Source organism: Hevea brasiliensis, chromosome 8 (assembly GCF_030052815.1).
Source record: "Hevea brasiliensis isolate MT/VB/25A 57/8 chromosome 8, ASM3005281v1, whole genome shotgun sequence".
NCBI lineage: Eukaryota > Viridiplantae > Streptophyta > Magnoliopsida > Malpighiales > Euphorbiaceae > Hevea > Hevea brasiliensis.
Window position 1 is genome coordinate 100,165,999 of NC_079500.1, and position 13,804 is coordinate 100,179,802.

At 28.5% G+C, this 13,804-nt stretch overlaps 2 protein-coding genes across 2 annotated transcripts; both read left to right on the forward strand.

Annotated features, from left to right (window-relative positions):
• Positions 1-3,869: 3,869 nt before the first annotated feature.
• LOC131182178 (uncharacterized) lies at positions 3,870-5,129 on the forward strand. Its single transcript, XM_058150851.1, has one exon. The coding sequence runs from the start codon at positions 3,870-3,872 to the stop codon at positions 5,127-5,129; it is 1,260 nt and encodes a 419-aa protein (XP_058006834.1).
• Positions 5,130-7,159: 2,030 nt separating this feature from the next.
• Positions 7,160-8,230, forward strand: LOC131182556 (uncharacterized). The gene is made up of 3 exons (XM_058152089.1): positions 7,160-7,342; positions 7,457-7,564; positions 7,708-8,230. The coding sequence occupies exons 1-3, from the start codon at positions 7,181-7,183 to the stop codon at positions 8,083-8,085; spliced, it is 648 nt and encodes a 215-aa protein (XP_058008072.1). The 5' UTR covers positions 7,160-7,180; the 3' UTR covers positions 8,086-8,230.
• The last annotated feature ends 5,574 nt before the right edge of the window (positions 8,231-13,804 follow it).

The following is a 13,804-nucleotide window of genomic DNA, read 5'->3' on the forward strand; positions in this document are numbered from 1 at the left end:
TATCAAAATCCATACGACCTAACAGTATAAAAAAGATCTTGAAGAACTCATAAGAAGAAAGCTATCTGGATTGAAAAGAAAAATGAGAAAAATGTTAGAATTGTGAGGGGGATACAGCTAAACTGAAAAGCTCATGGTGCATTACAAGTGAGAAGCTCAGTCCAAAAAGACTAGTGGCCTTACACTTAAAGAAAAATGCCTAAAAATAAGAGGAAAAAGGCTAGAATTGGGAGGAAGGTACAGCTAAACTAAAAAGCCCATGGCATATCACAAGTGACAAGCTTAATCTATGGAAACTGAAAAGTCTATGGTGTATTGCAAGTGATAAGCACAGTCCAAAAAAACTAATGGCCTGCACTTGAGGGGAGTGTTGCAATAAAAAAGAGTCTCACATTGGAAACTAAAATAAGGAAGGCCATAAATATAGAGCCCAACTAAAGTCAAAATGGGCAAATGGCTATCAAAATGACTTAACCATTTTAACAATTCAAGTGGGAGTTCAACATTATGAAGGCCCAATATAATTAGCAGTCTGCACTCTCCAAAAAGGCTATGATTTCTCTGCTCCATGAATGGGAGTTCTCACTACTAGGTAAATCTAGTTCTTTTTTCTCAACAATTGTGTTTCATAGAATAAGAGAGTTTTCAATTGGTTTTGCCTCTCACTTTTCATATTCTCTCAAGCCTGTGGAGTCAATTCTGAGGGTTTGGTGTGGATGGAGCGAGTCTCCATGACTCTGCATAACATGTGGCGTCTCCTCTACCCCTCCTATATAATTTTGGGCCTTTCTTCATCAAACTTTAGTTGGATCTCCCTGTACTTGGTGCAAGGTTGGTCATGGGATTAGCAATAGCAAGCAAGCAAGCATCAGATGACCTTGGCAAATGCTTTTGTTTGATTTTCTGCTTATGAGTAAAGAGTCAAGCTCATAATTTAGTATTTTGATCTTTATTATTATTTTTTTTTAAATAAGGACTTAATTATTATTTTATAAAATATGAAAGACTAAAATATAATTTACCATTTTAATTTGTCATCCCTTAGGCACCTCTATCATCTCGAGCTTTAAATTTGTGCCAAATTGATTTATTTTTGTTAAGTTTAAAATTAATTTCGCCGCAAGAGTTATTTTTATGTCTAATTTATCAATACAAAGATTAAATTGAATTTTTATCGAAAAATAATTTAATTTAAATATATTATCTATAATCACTTAATAAAAACTTGTTTATGACCTTCAATTAATATTATAAATTAACATTGCCTAACTTGATTTATTCTAGTAATTAAAATAAGGATGGGCAAGGATTTTAAGATAATCCCTTCAAATTAATTTAATCATTCAAATTAAAAAATTATTCAATAATAATAAATTTCAATGTTTGAACAATGAACACATGATATAACCTTCATCGACTTACATCAATTAATTCATATTAATGTTATGTGATTTAGCTAATATTAATAGTAAATTTTTATATATTATAAACTTAAAATAGAGAAAAAAAATGATTTTATTGCTTAATTGATTTTTAATACTTTAATATTATAAATAATATAAAAGAATTCTACTTATTCTAAAATTGAGTATAATTTTCAATAGCCAATTAAATTTAATTTTTTATTATCATAATTAATTTTAAATTACATAGCCAATTAAATTTAATCCCTCATTTTCATTACATTTAATTGTGATGAGTGCCTAATAATTTTAAATTTATATAAACTCTTAAATTAAATTAAATGATAAAAAACACCACAAAAAAACAGTTGTTTTAGAGACGGAATTTGCGACGGAAATAAATCCGTCAGAAAAAATTTCGTTTAGCGACAGACTTTCAACGGATTAATGACGGGTATCAATTTAAGCTAATAGTGACGAATATTAAACTAATTAGCGACGGGTTATTAACAAAATTTGTGACGGACAATAATTTCGTCAGAAATCCGTCAGAAAGTTTAGATTATAAGACTTAAAACCCTAATGTTGACAGCCGCATTTTATCTCCTCTCTTTCTCAAAACGGTTCTTCCTCTTTTCTCTCTTTCTCGACAGTGAGGAGTTGCTCAGTAATTTTGTTTCAGCGCTCTTGACAATAATTTGTTCTCAATTTCCTGCTTCTGATTTCAGCACTCATCGGGTAAGTAATTTGGTTTTATTTTTTATTTGATTTTAGTTTTAGATTTGTATTCGAATTTCTTGCGTTCTCAATTTCTTGTTTGTTTGAAGGTTTTTGCACACATAGCATCATTAATAATGGGAAAGGAAGTCGAAAATTTTCTTGCATTTGTTTAATGTCTCTGTTTACGTTTTATTTTTGGGATATGGATAGTAATCCATTTTTGGTGCATTTGAAATGATTGGTGCTTTATTTGAGAATAGTTTCTGGTATTTTCACTATAGTTGTTGGCTTATCGCCCCTTTCATACGATGGATAGATATATGGTTAGATAATAGCTCTTATCTGCATCCTTTGAGTTGGGCAGTTAATGTCTAAAGAAGTAGAACGCCATGGAGGTATCCGGTCCTTTTTCACTGGATTCCAAAGCATATTCTTGTCTGCAAGTGTATATTATAAATGTGGTTCGATTTTATTTAATTTCCTCATTTGAGCAAGGGCTTGGTCAGTAAATGGTTCGACTTTGTCAGGTGTTAACTTGAATAGGGGAAATTATTGGCGAATGTGGTGTTTTTAGTGAGAGATCATTAGGACATGGCTGTGGTGAAGGTCTGTGTGTCTTTTTAGAAGTCAGAGTAAGTGTCCACACAAACTTAGGTTTGACCAATAAAACACATATTTGTGGAGCTTTGCTGGTAATTGAGAAGTACCGGGTGGTTGGAAGTGGAACTTTGATGCTCAGCTCTTAAACCCTTTGTTTGGATGGAAATGAAGTGAAATTAAATAAAATTAAATGAAATTTAATTTTCTTTATGTTTGGATTATTAGAATAGAAAGAAACATAATTTCTCCCTTAAAAATAACTTTTCTTGTGATTTAAGGGTATTTAAATAATTCTAATATAAATAATATATATTTTTTTTATTTTGGCTTTAATGTAAAGAAAAATATTGAGTCAAATTGAGATCTGAAAAATGAAAAAAAAAGAATTTGTCTTTTTAATTTTTAAAAGTTTAAAGGATTTGCTTTCGGCCGGACTGTTGGGAACATTCGAAGTGTTGCCCAGGAGTTTGGTGGGTCTGAGAATTTATCTATTGAAAGTAGACGTTATAATTCAGTGTATGAAAACATGATAAATTTGAAGTCAGTTGGAGAGAAAAAATAGGCCCAAAAGTCCAAGGAAGTTAAATCGTGATTTGTCCATAAGCCAACAACTATAGTGAAAATATATATATATATATATATATATATATATATATATATATATATATATATATATATATATATATATATTTAATAGATTATTTTACCTTATATCTAATAAAAAGAAATTAAAAACAATAAAATCAAAATTGAGAATGATCTTATGGTTCCAGTTGAATCGTTGACCACCCCTATTTGTAGGATAGATTTCTATGTTTTATTTAAAATAACTAAATTTATTATTGAAAAATTCAAATAATTATTTTTTTATTAGGCATTATCTCTTAAGTCACTGGATTATTTCTAATTCTGCTTGCGATGGGGTGGCCCATTATGAGAATAAACACTTTCAGTAGGAATTTTCTTCATTTACAAGGATTAAACACTCGACTTTACTTAATAGATATATAGTCTTTTATCACTCATATCAATCTTGTTGGCAAAATTTAAAGCTAATTATCAGCTCTCTATTTTTTTGTTGCTCATTTATTTTTTATTTTTTAATTATTGTTTCCACTTTTGTTTGAATTTCAGAAAATATATATCATGTCTGTAGATCGTAGTTGGATGTATAAGCGATTAGATGTCAATGGCTTCCTTAATCCTGAATTTGAGGTTGGGGTGGAGTATTTTTTAAATTTTGCCTATGCACAAGTAGATGTTGCCTCCAATGACAAGATTCGTTGTCCTTGTTCTAAATGTAAGAACAAAAAATACCTACAAAGAATTGATGTCACCTATCACTTGTATAAATTTGGATTTGTTGGGGCATATACTCAGTGGGATGCGCATGGTGAAGGTTTCACATCTGAATTTAATTCTTTACCAACTTCTAGTACTTCAATTGATGATATGACTCAATCAACTGATACAAATAATTATAGAAGTATGGTTATGGAAGCAATGAATTTTGATGAGGATATGGCTGGAGTGAGAAATTGTTTCATGGGCCTTGAACAAGAGGAACCAAATCCAAATGCTTCAAGTTTCTATGGCTTGTTACATGATGCTGATGCTCCCTTATGGGAAGGTTGCAATAATCATACACGCTTATCAGCTGTATCTCAACTATTAAATTGCATGTCAGATTTCCACATTAGTCATAATTGTTTTGACAATTTATTATCAATAATAAAGAGCATGCTACCAGAAGGTAATCTCTTGCCAAGCAACTTCTACAACACGAAAAAGATGATGTCAACTCTGGGGCTTGGTTATCAAAAAATCGATGTCTGTGTCAACAATTGCATGCTATATTACAAAGAAAACAGTGATGGAACATCATGTAAAACTTGCGGTCACCCTCGGTATAAGCCAAGGAAATCAAGTACGGCTCGACAAAAAAATCTACCATTTAAAGTGTTACGTTACTTGCCTTTGATTCCTAGGCTTCAAAGGTTGTTTATGTCATCCAAAACCGCAGTGCACATGGTATGGCATGCTTTTAACCAACATACTGATGGGACTATGTCACATCCTATTGATAGTGAGGCATGGAAGCACTTTGATCGCACTTATCCTTTGTTTGCATCTGACCCTAGGAATGTTCGGCTTGGATTATGCACTGATGGATTCAATCCCTTTGGGCAACGTTCTAATCCTTACTCTTGTTGGCCAGTAATAATTGCAGTGTATAACTTACCTCCTTGGATGGCCATGAAAAAACCTTATATGTTCTTGAATATGGTGATTCCGGGTCCTAAAAGCCCTGGTAAGAGTTTGGATGTGTTCTTGAGGCCTTTGATTGATGAGTTGAAAATGTTATGGACTGAAGGAGTTTTGACTCATGATATTCATACTAAGTAGAACTTTCATATGAAAGCAGCACTTTTATGGACAGTAAGCGATTTTCCTGCATATGGTATGTTATCTGGATGGAGCACACATGGAAAATTGGCTTGTCCGTATTGCATGGAAGGTAGTAAAGCTTTTGTTCTTCAACACGGTGGGAAAGCATCATTTTTGATTGTCATCGCCAATTTCTTCCTCTCAACCATCCATACAGAAGACAAAAAGATAAATTCAAAAAAGGTGTCATAGAAAGGAGTCCACCCCCTCCTCGTTTGTCTGGTGATGTTATACAAAATCGAGTAAATTCACTACCTGATATTGTATTTGGGACAACTAGTGGGAAGCAAACAATACCTGGATTTGGTGTACACCATAATTGGGTCAAGAGGAGTATATTTTGGGAGCTTCCATATTGGAATTCAAATTTAATTCGGCATAATTTAGATGTGATGCATATAGAGAAGAATGTGTTTGACAATGTATTCTACGATTATGGATGTGAATGGGAAAACTAAGGACAACTCCAAAGCAAGAGAGGACTTAAAAGTTTATTGCAAGCGTCCTGAATTACACTTAGTGCAATATAATGGTAGAGTATGCAAACCTAAAGCCACTTATACTTTGAATAAAGAACAAAAACAAATAATTTGTCAGTGGCTAAAGGATTTGAGATTGCCTGATGGATATGCTTCCAACATCGCACGGGCTGTAAGTGTGGATGACTGTAAGTTTTTTGGATTGAAAAGTCATGACTGCCACATATTGATGCAAAGATTGATCCCAATCGCATTTCGTGACATATTGCCTAAAGCAGTTTGGGATGCATTAACTGAGCTTAGTCATTTTTTTAGGGACATTACTGCAACTATACTATTTGTGGACAATATTGAGATATTAGAAAAAAACATTATTGAAACAATTTGCAAGTTAGAAAAGATATTCCCACCGGGTTTCTTTGACTCAATGGAGCATTTGCCTATTCATATTGCTTATGAGGCCAAAGTAGGTGGACCAGTGCAATATCGTTGGATGTATCCATTCGAGCGGTAAATATTGCAAAAATGCCTTTTTTATTTATTTCACATATATATTTCTTAATGAAATAACAATCAAATTTGTTAATAATAGGTTCCTTTTTGTTGAGTGTGGATGATTATTATAGAAGTGGCTTTTCAACAGGTTGTGTCTTTTTGTTGTTAGATGTTTGAAAAACAGCTGAAATACTGCCGAATTTTAATGGAAAATACTTGGAATTTTAGTGTACTCATTTAGTTTGGCATGACTTATCTTGGGCAGAAATACCCAATAAGATGAAGGATGAGCTATTTGCAAATTTTCAAGTGAGATACAAATTACCTATTTATATTGAAAGTAATTCAATTGAATATGTTGAATTTATATGGTGGGAAGGTTGTGAATTAATGGATGTTGATGATTATTATAGAAGTGGCTTTTCAACAGGTTGTGCCTTTTTATTTTTAGAAGTTTGAAAAACAGCTGAAATGCTGCTGGATTTTAATGGAAAATACTTATTATTTTAGGGTATTCATTTAGTTTGGCATGACTTATCTTGGGCAGAAATACCCAATAAGATGAAGGATGAGCTAAGTGAGATACAAATTACCTATTTATATTGAAATTAATTCAATTGAATATGTTGAATTTATATGGTGGGAAGGTTGTGAATTAATGGATGTTGATGATTATTATAGAAGTGGCTTTTCAACAGGTTGTGTCTTTTTGTTGTTAGATGTTTGAAAAACAGCTGAAATGCTGTCGGATTTTAATGGATAATACTTGTTATTTTAGGGTATTCATCTAGTTTGACATGACTTATCTATTGGATGATTGAAATATAAATTGTCATATTTATTTATAACATCTGACTATGAAATTTTTAGGGTCGTTACATGTGGGATGAAACTGAAGAGCAGAATGTGCGTCTTGCTTGGGATAAGCTTGGGAAGGATAGATTTCGTGATATTCTTAACAGAGCTAGGAATGAAATGTTGGTGAAGCACAAGAAAAGTGATATTGCTTATTTGCACAATCTAGGACCAAACTGGATGAAAGCAGAGGTGTGGAATGAGCTTGTTGCTTATTGGAGTTCTCCAGAGTGGCGAAAGAAGTCACAATCTGCTAAGATTAATAGAATGACAGTAAAAGATGGGTCAATTACAAAACATGCTTGTGGTTCAATCAAAATTGAGATTCATGAGGATCGATTGGTATAATTTTTTAATTTAAGTTATTTTTTATTTATTGTTATGCATTTTGTTGGTTGTAAAATTATTTAGTGTGTATTTTGTTGATTACACAATACGATAATTTTTATTTTGTAGACAAAGAAGTTAGGTAGGCCACCAAATAAGATTGAAGTATTTCGAGCAACTCACACCAAAAAGGGTGCTGATGGTGTATTCATTGATGGCAAATCACAACGGGTCGATGTAAGTTTCTTTGAAAATATTAATTTTACCACAATATTTTTCTAATTTAATTTCATTGTCATTAAGTTGTATTAGATTATAATGTAAGGTTATGTGTGTTGGCTATTCATTTAATAAGATATTACTGTATTTCATTTCTTTAGGAAGATTATGCAAGTGCAATTGTGGAGAAATATGGTTCTAATTCTGAATCCCCACCAATATTTGATATGGATAAGTGGATAGAAGTATCTGGAGGGTTTAATAAAGGAAGGGTGTATGGTTTTGGGTCTTCTGCAAAATCTCAAACAAGTGGATCATCTACCTCTCAATCATGCACATCTGCTTATCCTGGGTCATCTTCTCAGCCTGCGATGACACAAGAGGAAATTCAACAACTTATAGATGAAAAAGCATCACAAATGAGGGCAGAGATGATGGCTGAAATACTTGATCAGGTGCGAAAGGAGTTAAAGACCACAGGTGGTACTCAGTTTGCAACATCTTCACATCCAACCACTTCAGACTCTACAAATCCATAGGATAATCTAGATAATTGATGATGTTATTTATGTTTCTGTTTAAAGATATTATTATGTGTGGAATATTAATAGTATTTTTTCTGAATATGATTGTATTTTAACTTACATTTTATTAATTTAACTACTTTGTATGGATTATTTTACAACTTTATAAATATATACATTTTAATTATGTTAATTAGGAAAATCATAATTAATATATTGTATTGATTTATGGATTTTTTTTATTAATTTATTCTATAGGAATAACAAAATAATTAAAAAATAATGAATTTAATAATAAATAATATTATTTTTTTGACAGATTTACGACAAATTAGCGACGGAATTTTAAAATTTTAAAAATTATTTATGCATTATCGACAGACCATATAACTTTAGCGACGGATTTAGTGATAAAATTAGACACAGATTTGTGACGGATTAGCGACGACATTTTTCTGACGACACTAGTAACTGAAAATCAATTCGGTTTCATTTATATTAGTGACGACATATTTCGTCGCTAATTCCGTCGCTAAATATTAGCGACGGATAGAATTTTGGTCGCAAAATTTTCTGACGAGTGTTTTAGCGACGAAAACGTATCTGTCGTAAATCAGTCGTTAAAATTTTTTGCGACAAAAATTAGCCCATCTGCGACGGATTTTTCCGTCGCAGATGGTCTGTTTTTTTGTGGTGAAATATAATTATAAATATTATAAATAATGAAAGGTATTTTAAGTAATGCGAATACCTCACTCTTCACACATTTATATATTATATAAATACAAAGATAAAAGGGATAATGACCAAATAAAAAATTTAGTTAATTTATGTATTTTATCTAACACTGGATTCATTATAAATTTAAAATACAAATATATAACTTTTATCATTTTATATAAAATTTTAAATTTATAATAAATGAAATTTAAATAAAAATTTTCCTAACTTTGTTATATATGTGACCTTAACTTGATCTCCCTGTACTTGGTGCAAGGTTGGTCATGGGAATTAAGAAGAGCAAGCAAGCATCAGATGATCTTGGCAAAAGCTTTTATTTGATTTTCTATTTATGAGTAGAGAGCCCAACTCTCTGTTTGTTTTATAAAAAAAAATAATTTATATATTAAAAATATATTTTTTTATAGTTTTTTTATTACTTGATTGTATTATAACTAATGATAAATGTTTATGTTATACATGTATTTTTCACATAAAAAAATGGTTTAATTTTTTTTATAAGAAAATATTTTATATTAACTCATTTTTTAAGTACATCACATATTAAAAATATAAAAATTTTAAAAATATTTTTCATAAAATAGGATGGAACCTCAATTTGTAATTTCCTTGATTTTTCCTTGAATTAATTAAGTTTATATATATATCCTCTTGTATTTTTATGCCAAATTGACTTTATCTGACGAGCTCAATTTCAATTAAAATAAAAAGTTAAACCTATTTACAGATTATGATTCATTCGATTCAATTTGTTAAAATAATTGAATAAAAAAGTAATTTTGATCCTTGTATTTAATATTATACTCAATTAGATTAAAAAAATTATTTTTACGATTCAATTGACAATAAACTTAGTAAAATACATCAATTTGATGCAAAATTGAAACGTGTGTTACACGCACCTTATATTAAATTTGGCATTTTATGATTTGGTCTTCAAAATTTATAAAATTGTAAATTTGATCATTATTTCTCTATGCTCTTTATATCTATCAACTTTTATTTTTTATTTTTTAAATAAAGCACACGCACATATAGGTTAGTGACAAGAATGAACTACCGTTAAAACCATAGCAAGTTTAATAGAGTCATTATTTTCATATAACCCACACTCACACACACTCCACAATCGAAGTGAAAATCTCGAAAGACAAACTCACTGGCAGATAGACCTATCTTAATTTTTTCGCTACCAACTCATGCACATAACTTTTTCTCCCTTACTCCATCTACCTTGATTGCTTTTCCTCTCAAAAGACTCTAAAATGGCAAAAATGAAAATTGAAATAAAAAAATTATCATCAATTTATATTTTAAGCCTCTCAATTTCATCAAAAATTAGAAATGAAAATCAATAAATTTAATAAATATTCAATAATTCCAACATTTTTTTTAAAAAATAATGTCTTCAATTTTTTTGAAAATTATTGACTTAATTATTATTTTAATAAAATATGAAAGACTAAAATATAATTTTGCCATTTTAATTTGTCATCCCTCATGAGCCTTTATTATATCTAAGTTTTTAAATTTGTGTCAAATTAATTCATTTTGTTAAGTTTAAAATTAATTTAGCTGCAAGAGTTAATTTTGTGAATATTAAATTTATTTTTTATTAAGTAAAATATATTATGTATAATCACTTAATAAAAACCTCTTTATAATTTAAAAATTAAATTAAATTAATAAATTTAATTTAAAAATATTAAAATTCTTTTTTAATTTTAAGATTATAAATTCAATTCCATATGTAACCTATAAAACAAGAAGGATTTTATCGGGCTACATCTAATTAATTATCAGAACAATAAGAGACCACTATTAAGGAGGGATTATTCAATACTTCTGGAGAACATATTCCATAAATATATGAGTCTCAGTGTTTAAAAATAAGAAAAATTTAAAACTTTATACCTAAAGAAACATATTTTTTAATGCTCTCGATATATATTATAGCACACAAAATCTCACTTAAGACTATAAAAAGAGTATATTGAAATTTAATGTCGAATCTAATAAAAAAAACACTTAAAATGGGGCATATTAACCTTAATTACTAATAAAAATATTTAATTTAATTTTAAAAATTATTTAGCCTATTAAATAAAATTCAAAAATTGTGAACCATATCTCATTTTAAAGGTTATAAATCTAATTTTAAAATAACATGTTATTCATATTTTTATTTCAAACAAAATTTGAAAAATATTTTTTAAATGATGATCTCAATTAAGCATTTTCTGAATTAAATTTCAAGAAATTTTGCATTTATATTATTTAATTGTAAAAAAGAAGTGTTTACATTTATGATTTTTTTAACATTTTTATTTATTATATTAATTTAATTTTTTAATAAATTTATGTCTTTTTATTAAAAATAATTTTCATTTTTCACGGGCCTAAATTTTAGCACTCACTTGGTATAGTGCGATACTTAACTTGAGCTCTTTTAAGACAAGTCAGTCAAGAGAATCTCACGATAATCTGTCCAACAAGATGAGTATATTAGCATGACTTAGCAAGCCAATTGGGAAAAATATCACAAGCATTGTATATGAACAATCATCTCAAGTATAATAAAGAATGAGACACAAATATATTAAGAACGGGCTACTTTTTTCATTCATTTATCAAAATCAATGCAATTATATTGGCTGTCCTTATATTACTTATAGAAAAGGAGAAATTTACAAGAAGTAGCAGGATAAAAATTCACTATATCAGTGGCTAGTTATACCAGTCGCTAACGGTAGTAAACTAGTCACTTTTTTCAATCGATATTCACATAATCTATTTAAACATAAAATTTAAATGTTTGTGTGAAAATTTATTGAACCAGTAGAATAGGTTTCAGTTGTATTTAATAAAAGTAGCTAAATGATTGTATTATGTAGAAATTTAATAAAAATTAACTTTTATTTTTAATTTAAATTTTAACATTTTATTTTTTATTAAAATTGTTTTAAATTTTTTAAAATTTATTATTAAAATTTATAACAAATAATGATAATACTCTCATTTAATTCTTTTTTAATATTTATATATCTAATTTAATTTTTAAATAAAATTATATTTTTTTATCACTTTTATAAAATAGTAGTCACAAATTATAAATCAATAGTCATTTAATGTAATTTATTATTTTATTTTTTAAAATTATAAATTTAACATATTCGATTAAAGTAAAAAATAAAACATTAATATAATAACATTAATTTTAATTTTAATATTTTGCTTTTTATTAAAATTATTTTAATATATTTTTTAAATTTAATTATTAAAATTTATAACATATAACTATAATACTCTCATTTAATATTTTATTTTTAATATTATATAGTTAATTTAATTTTCAATAAAATTACATTTTTATCACTTTTATAAAATAATAGTTATAAATTATAAATTAATTGTCATTTAAGGTAATTTATTATTTTATTTTTTAAAATTATAAATTTAACATATTAATTAAAAAAGAAAAATAAAAATAAAAATATTAATATAATAATATTAATTAGTAAGCTAAATTCTTTTTAGAAAGTGTCACTTGACAATTTTTTTCAAAAAAATTTAACATGCTTTATAATATAGATAGATTTTTTGATCAGAAACCGGAACACGTACTTTTTCACAAGTGTGGTATCATTAGTGGCCGAGCAAGCAACTTTTGTTAAAACCTAACTTGTAGTTAGCTCAAAAGGCTTTATCTTAGCTAAACACGTTTAACATTACAATTTGATTAAGGGCAGCTTGATGATATATAATTATTTTCAGTTGTTGATTAATGGCCCATTTAACATTTCAATTTGATTATTAGACTTTTTTCATTGAAAATAAACTCATGACCTTCAATTAACATTATAAATTAAGCATCCTATTGCATGCATATATATGCACAAAAAAAAAAAAATTAAAGTATGGCATTGTAGTTGCCTATAATTAGAGGGAAGATGACCAAACAAAACATTTAGTTAATTTATATAATTTTTCTAGCACTTGATTCACTGTAAATTTAAAATATAAATAGATAAATTTCATTATTTTACATTCAAATTTTTCCAGTAACTTCAATGAAATTATTTAAATTGAAATTATTGAGTGTCCCTTAAGGATGTGATCTTAGAAACTTTTGGGAAGATGAAACATTAATTTTATAGGTTCATCAAATCATGGGGACACATAGAAATGAGTGGCTTTGATTTGTTTCTTCTGTGAACAAGGTGGGGAAATTAAAAAAGCCACCTTTGCCTTTGCAACTTGCATACCCACTTGCAGATCCAGCCCTTCCAACACACAATATATAGTACATTGAGAAAGAATATAAAAGGTAGCAAAAATAACAACTTGCCTAAGTTTCTAACCCAAGTTGAATTATTAAAGTCTAGTTGCTCCATCACCTTCTGATTCCTCCTTTTAAGAAAAAAAAAAATCACTGTTTTAACGCTGCATTCAAGATGTCAGTCGAAAACTGCAAATGCAGGAAAAAAAATCCCAACTAGCTCTAGGGTTTTGAAATATTCTGATTTCTTTCTTATTTGTTTCCTTTTTCCTTTTAATATCTACAATGCATTAGATATCTTTCCAAGAAAAATCTTCATGTATTATCCTATCAATGCCGACTGCTATGAGACAGCTAACTTAACAGAAATTTCAAATTGTCCACTCAGACGGACGACCAGAATTGAAAAAGAACCTTGCTCTTATAAATATATTATTTGTCTTAATCACTAAGAATTTAATTTTTATATATTTTTATCCTAATCAATTGCCACTAAGTTATCTTATATGCTTGATGAATCATATACAAGATCATAATCAAGAAACTTCACATTTTAAAATTTCTATTATCTTGCCAAATTAATGTTATTAGGATGAGTTTATGTCAATTAAGAGTAGTCTGATTAATTTTCTTTTATCTTTAAAGTTTAAAGAGTGAGGAGGGGTGATTTTGTATAAAATGGTGAAATTCCCAAACATAAGTTATAGGGATGGA

Coding starts and splice junctions, on each gene's coding strand:
- LOC131182178 (XM_058150851.1), top strand. CDS start 3,870: ATGTCTGTAGATCGTAGTTGGATGTATAAGCGATTAGATGTCAATGGC.
- LOC131182556 (XM_058152089.1), top strand. CDS start 7,181: ATGAAAGCAGAGGTGTGGAATGAGCTTGTTGCTTATTGGAGTTCTCCA. Junction 7,343..7,456: donor AGATTCATGAGGATCGATTG/GTATAATTTTTT, acceptor TTTATTTTGTAG/ACAAAGAAGTTAGGTAGGCC. Junction 7,565..7,707: donor GCAAATCACAACGGGTCGAT/GTAAGTTTCTTT, acceptor TCATTTCTTTAG/GAAGATTATGCAAGTGCAAT.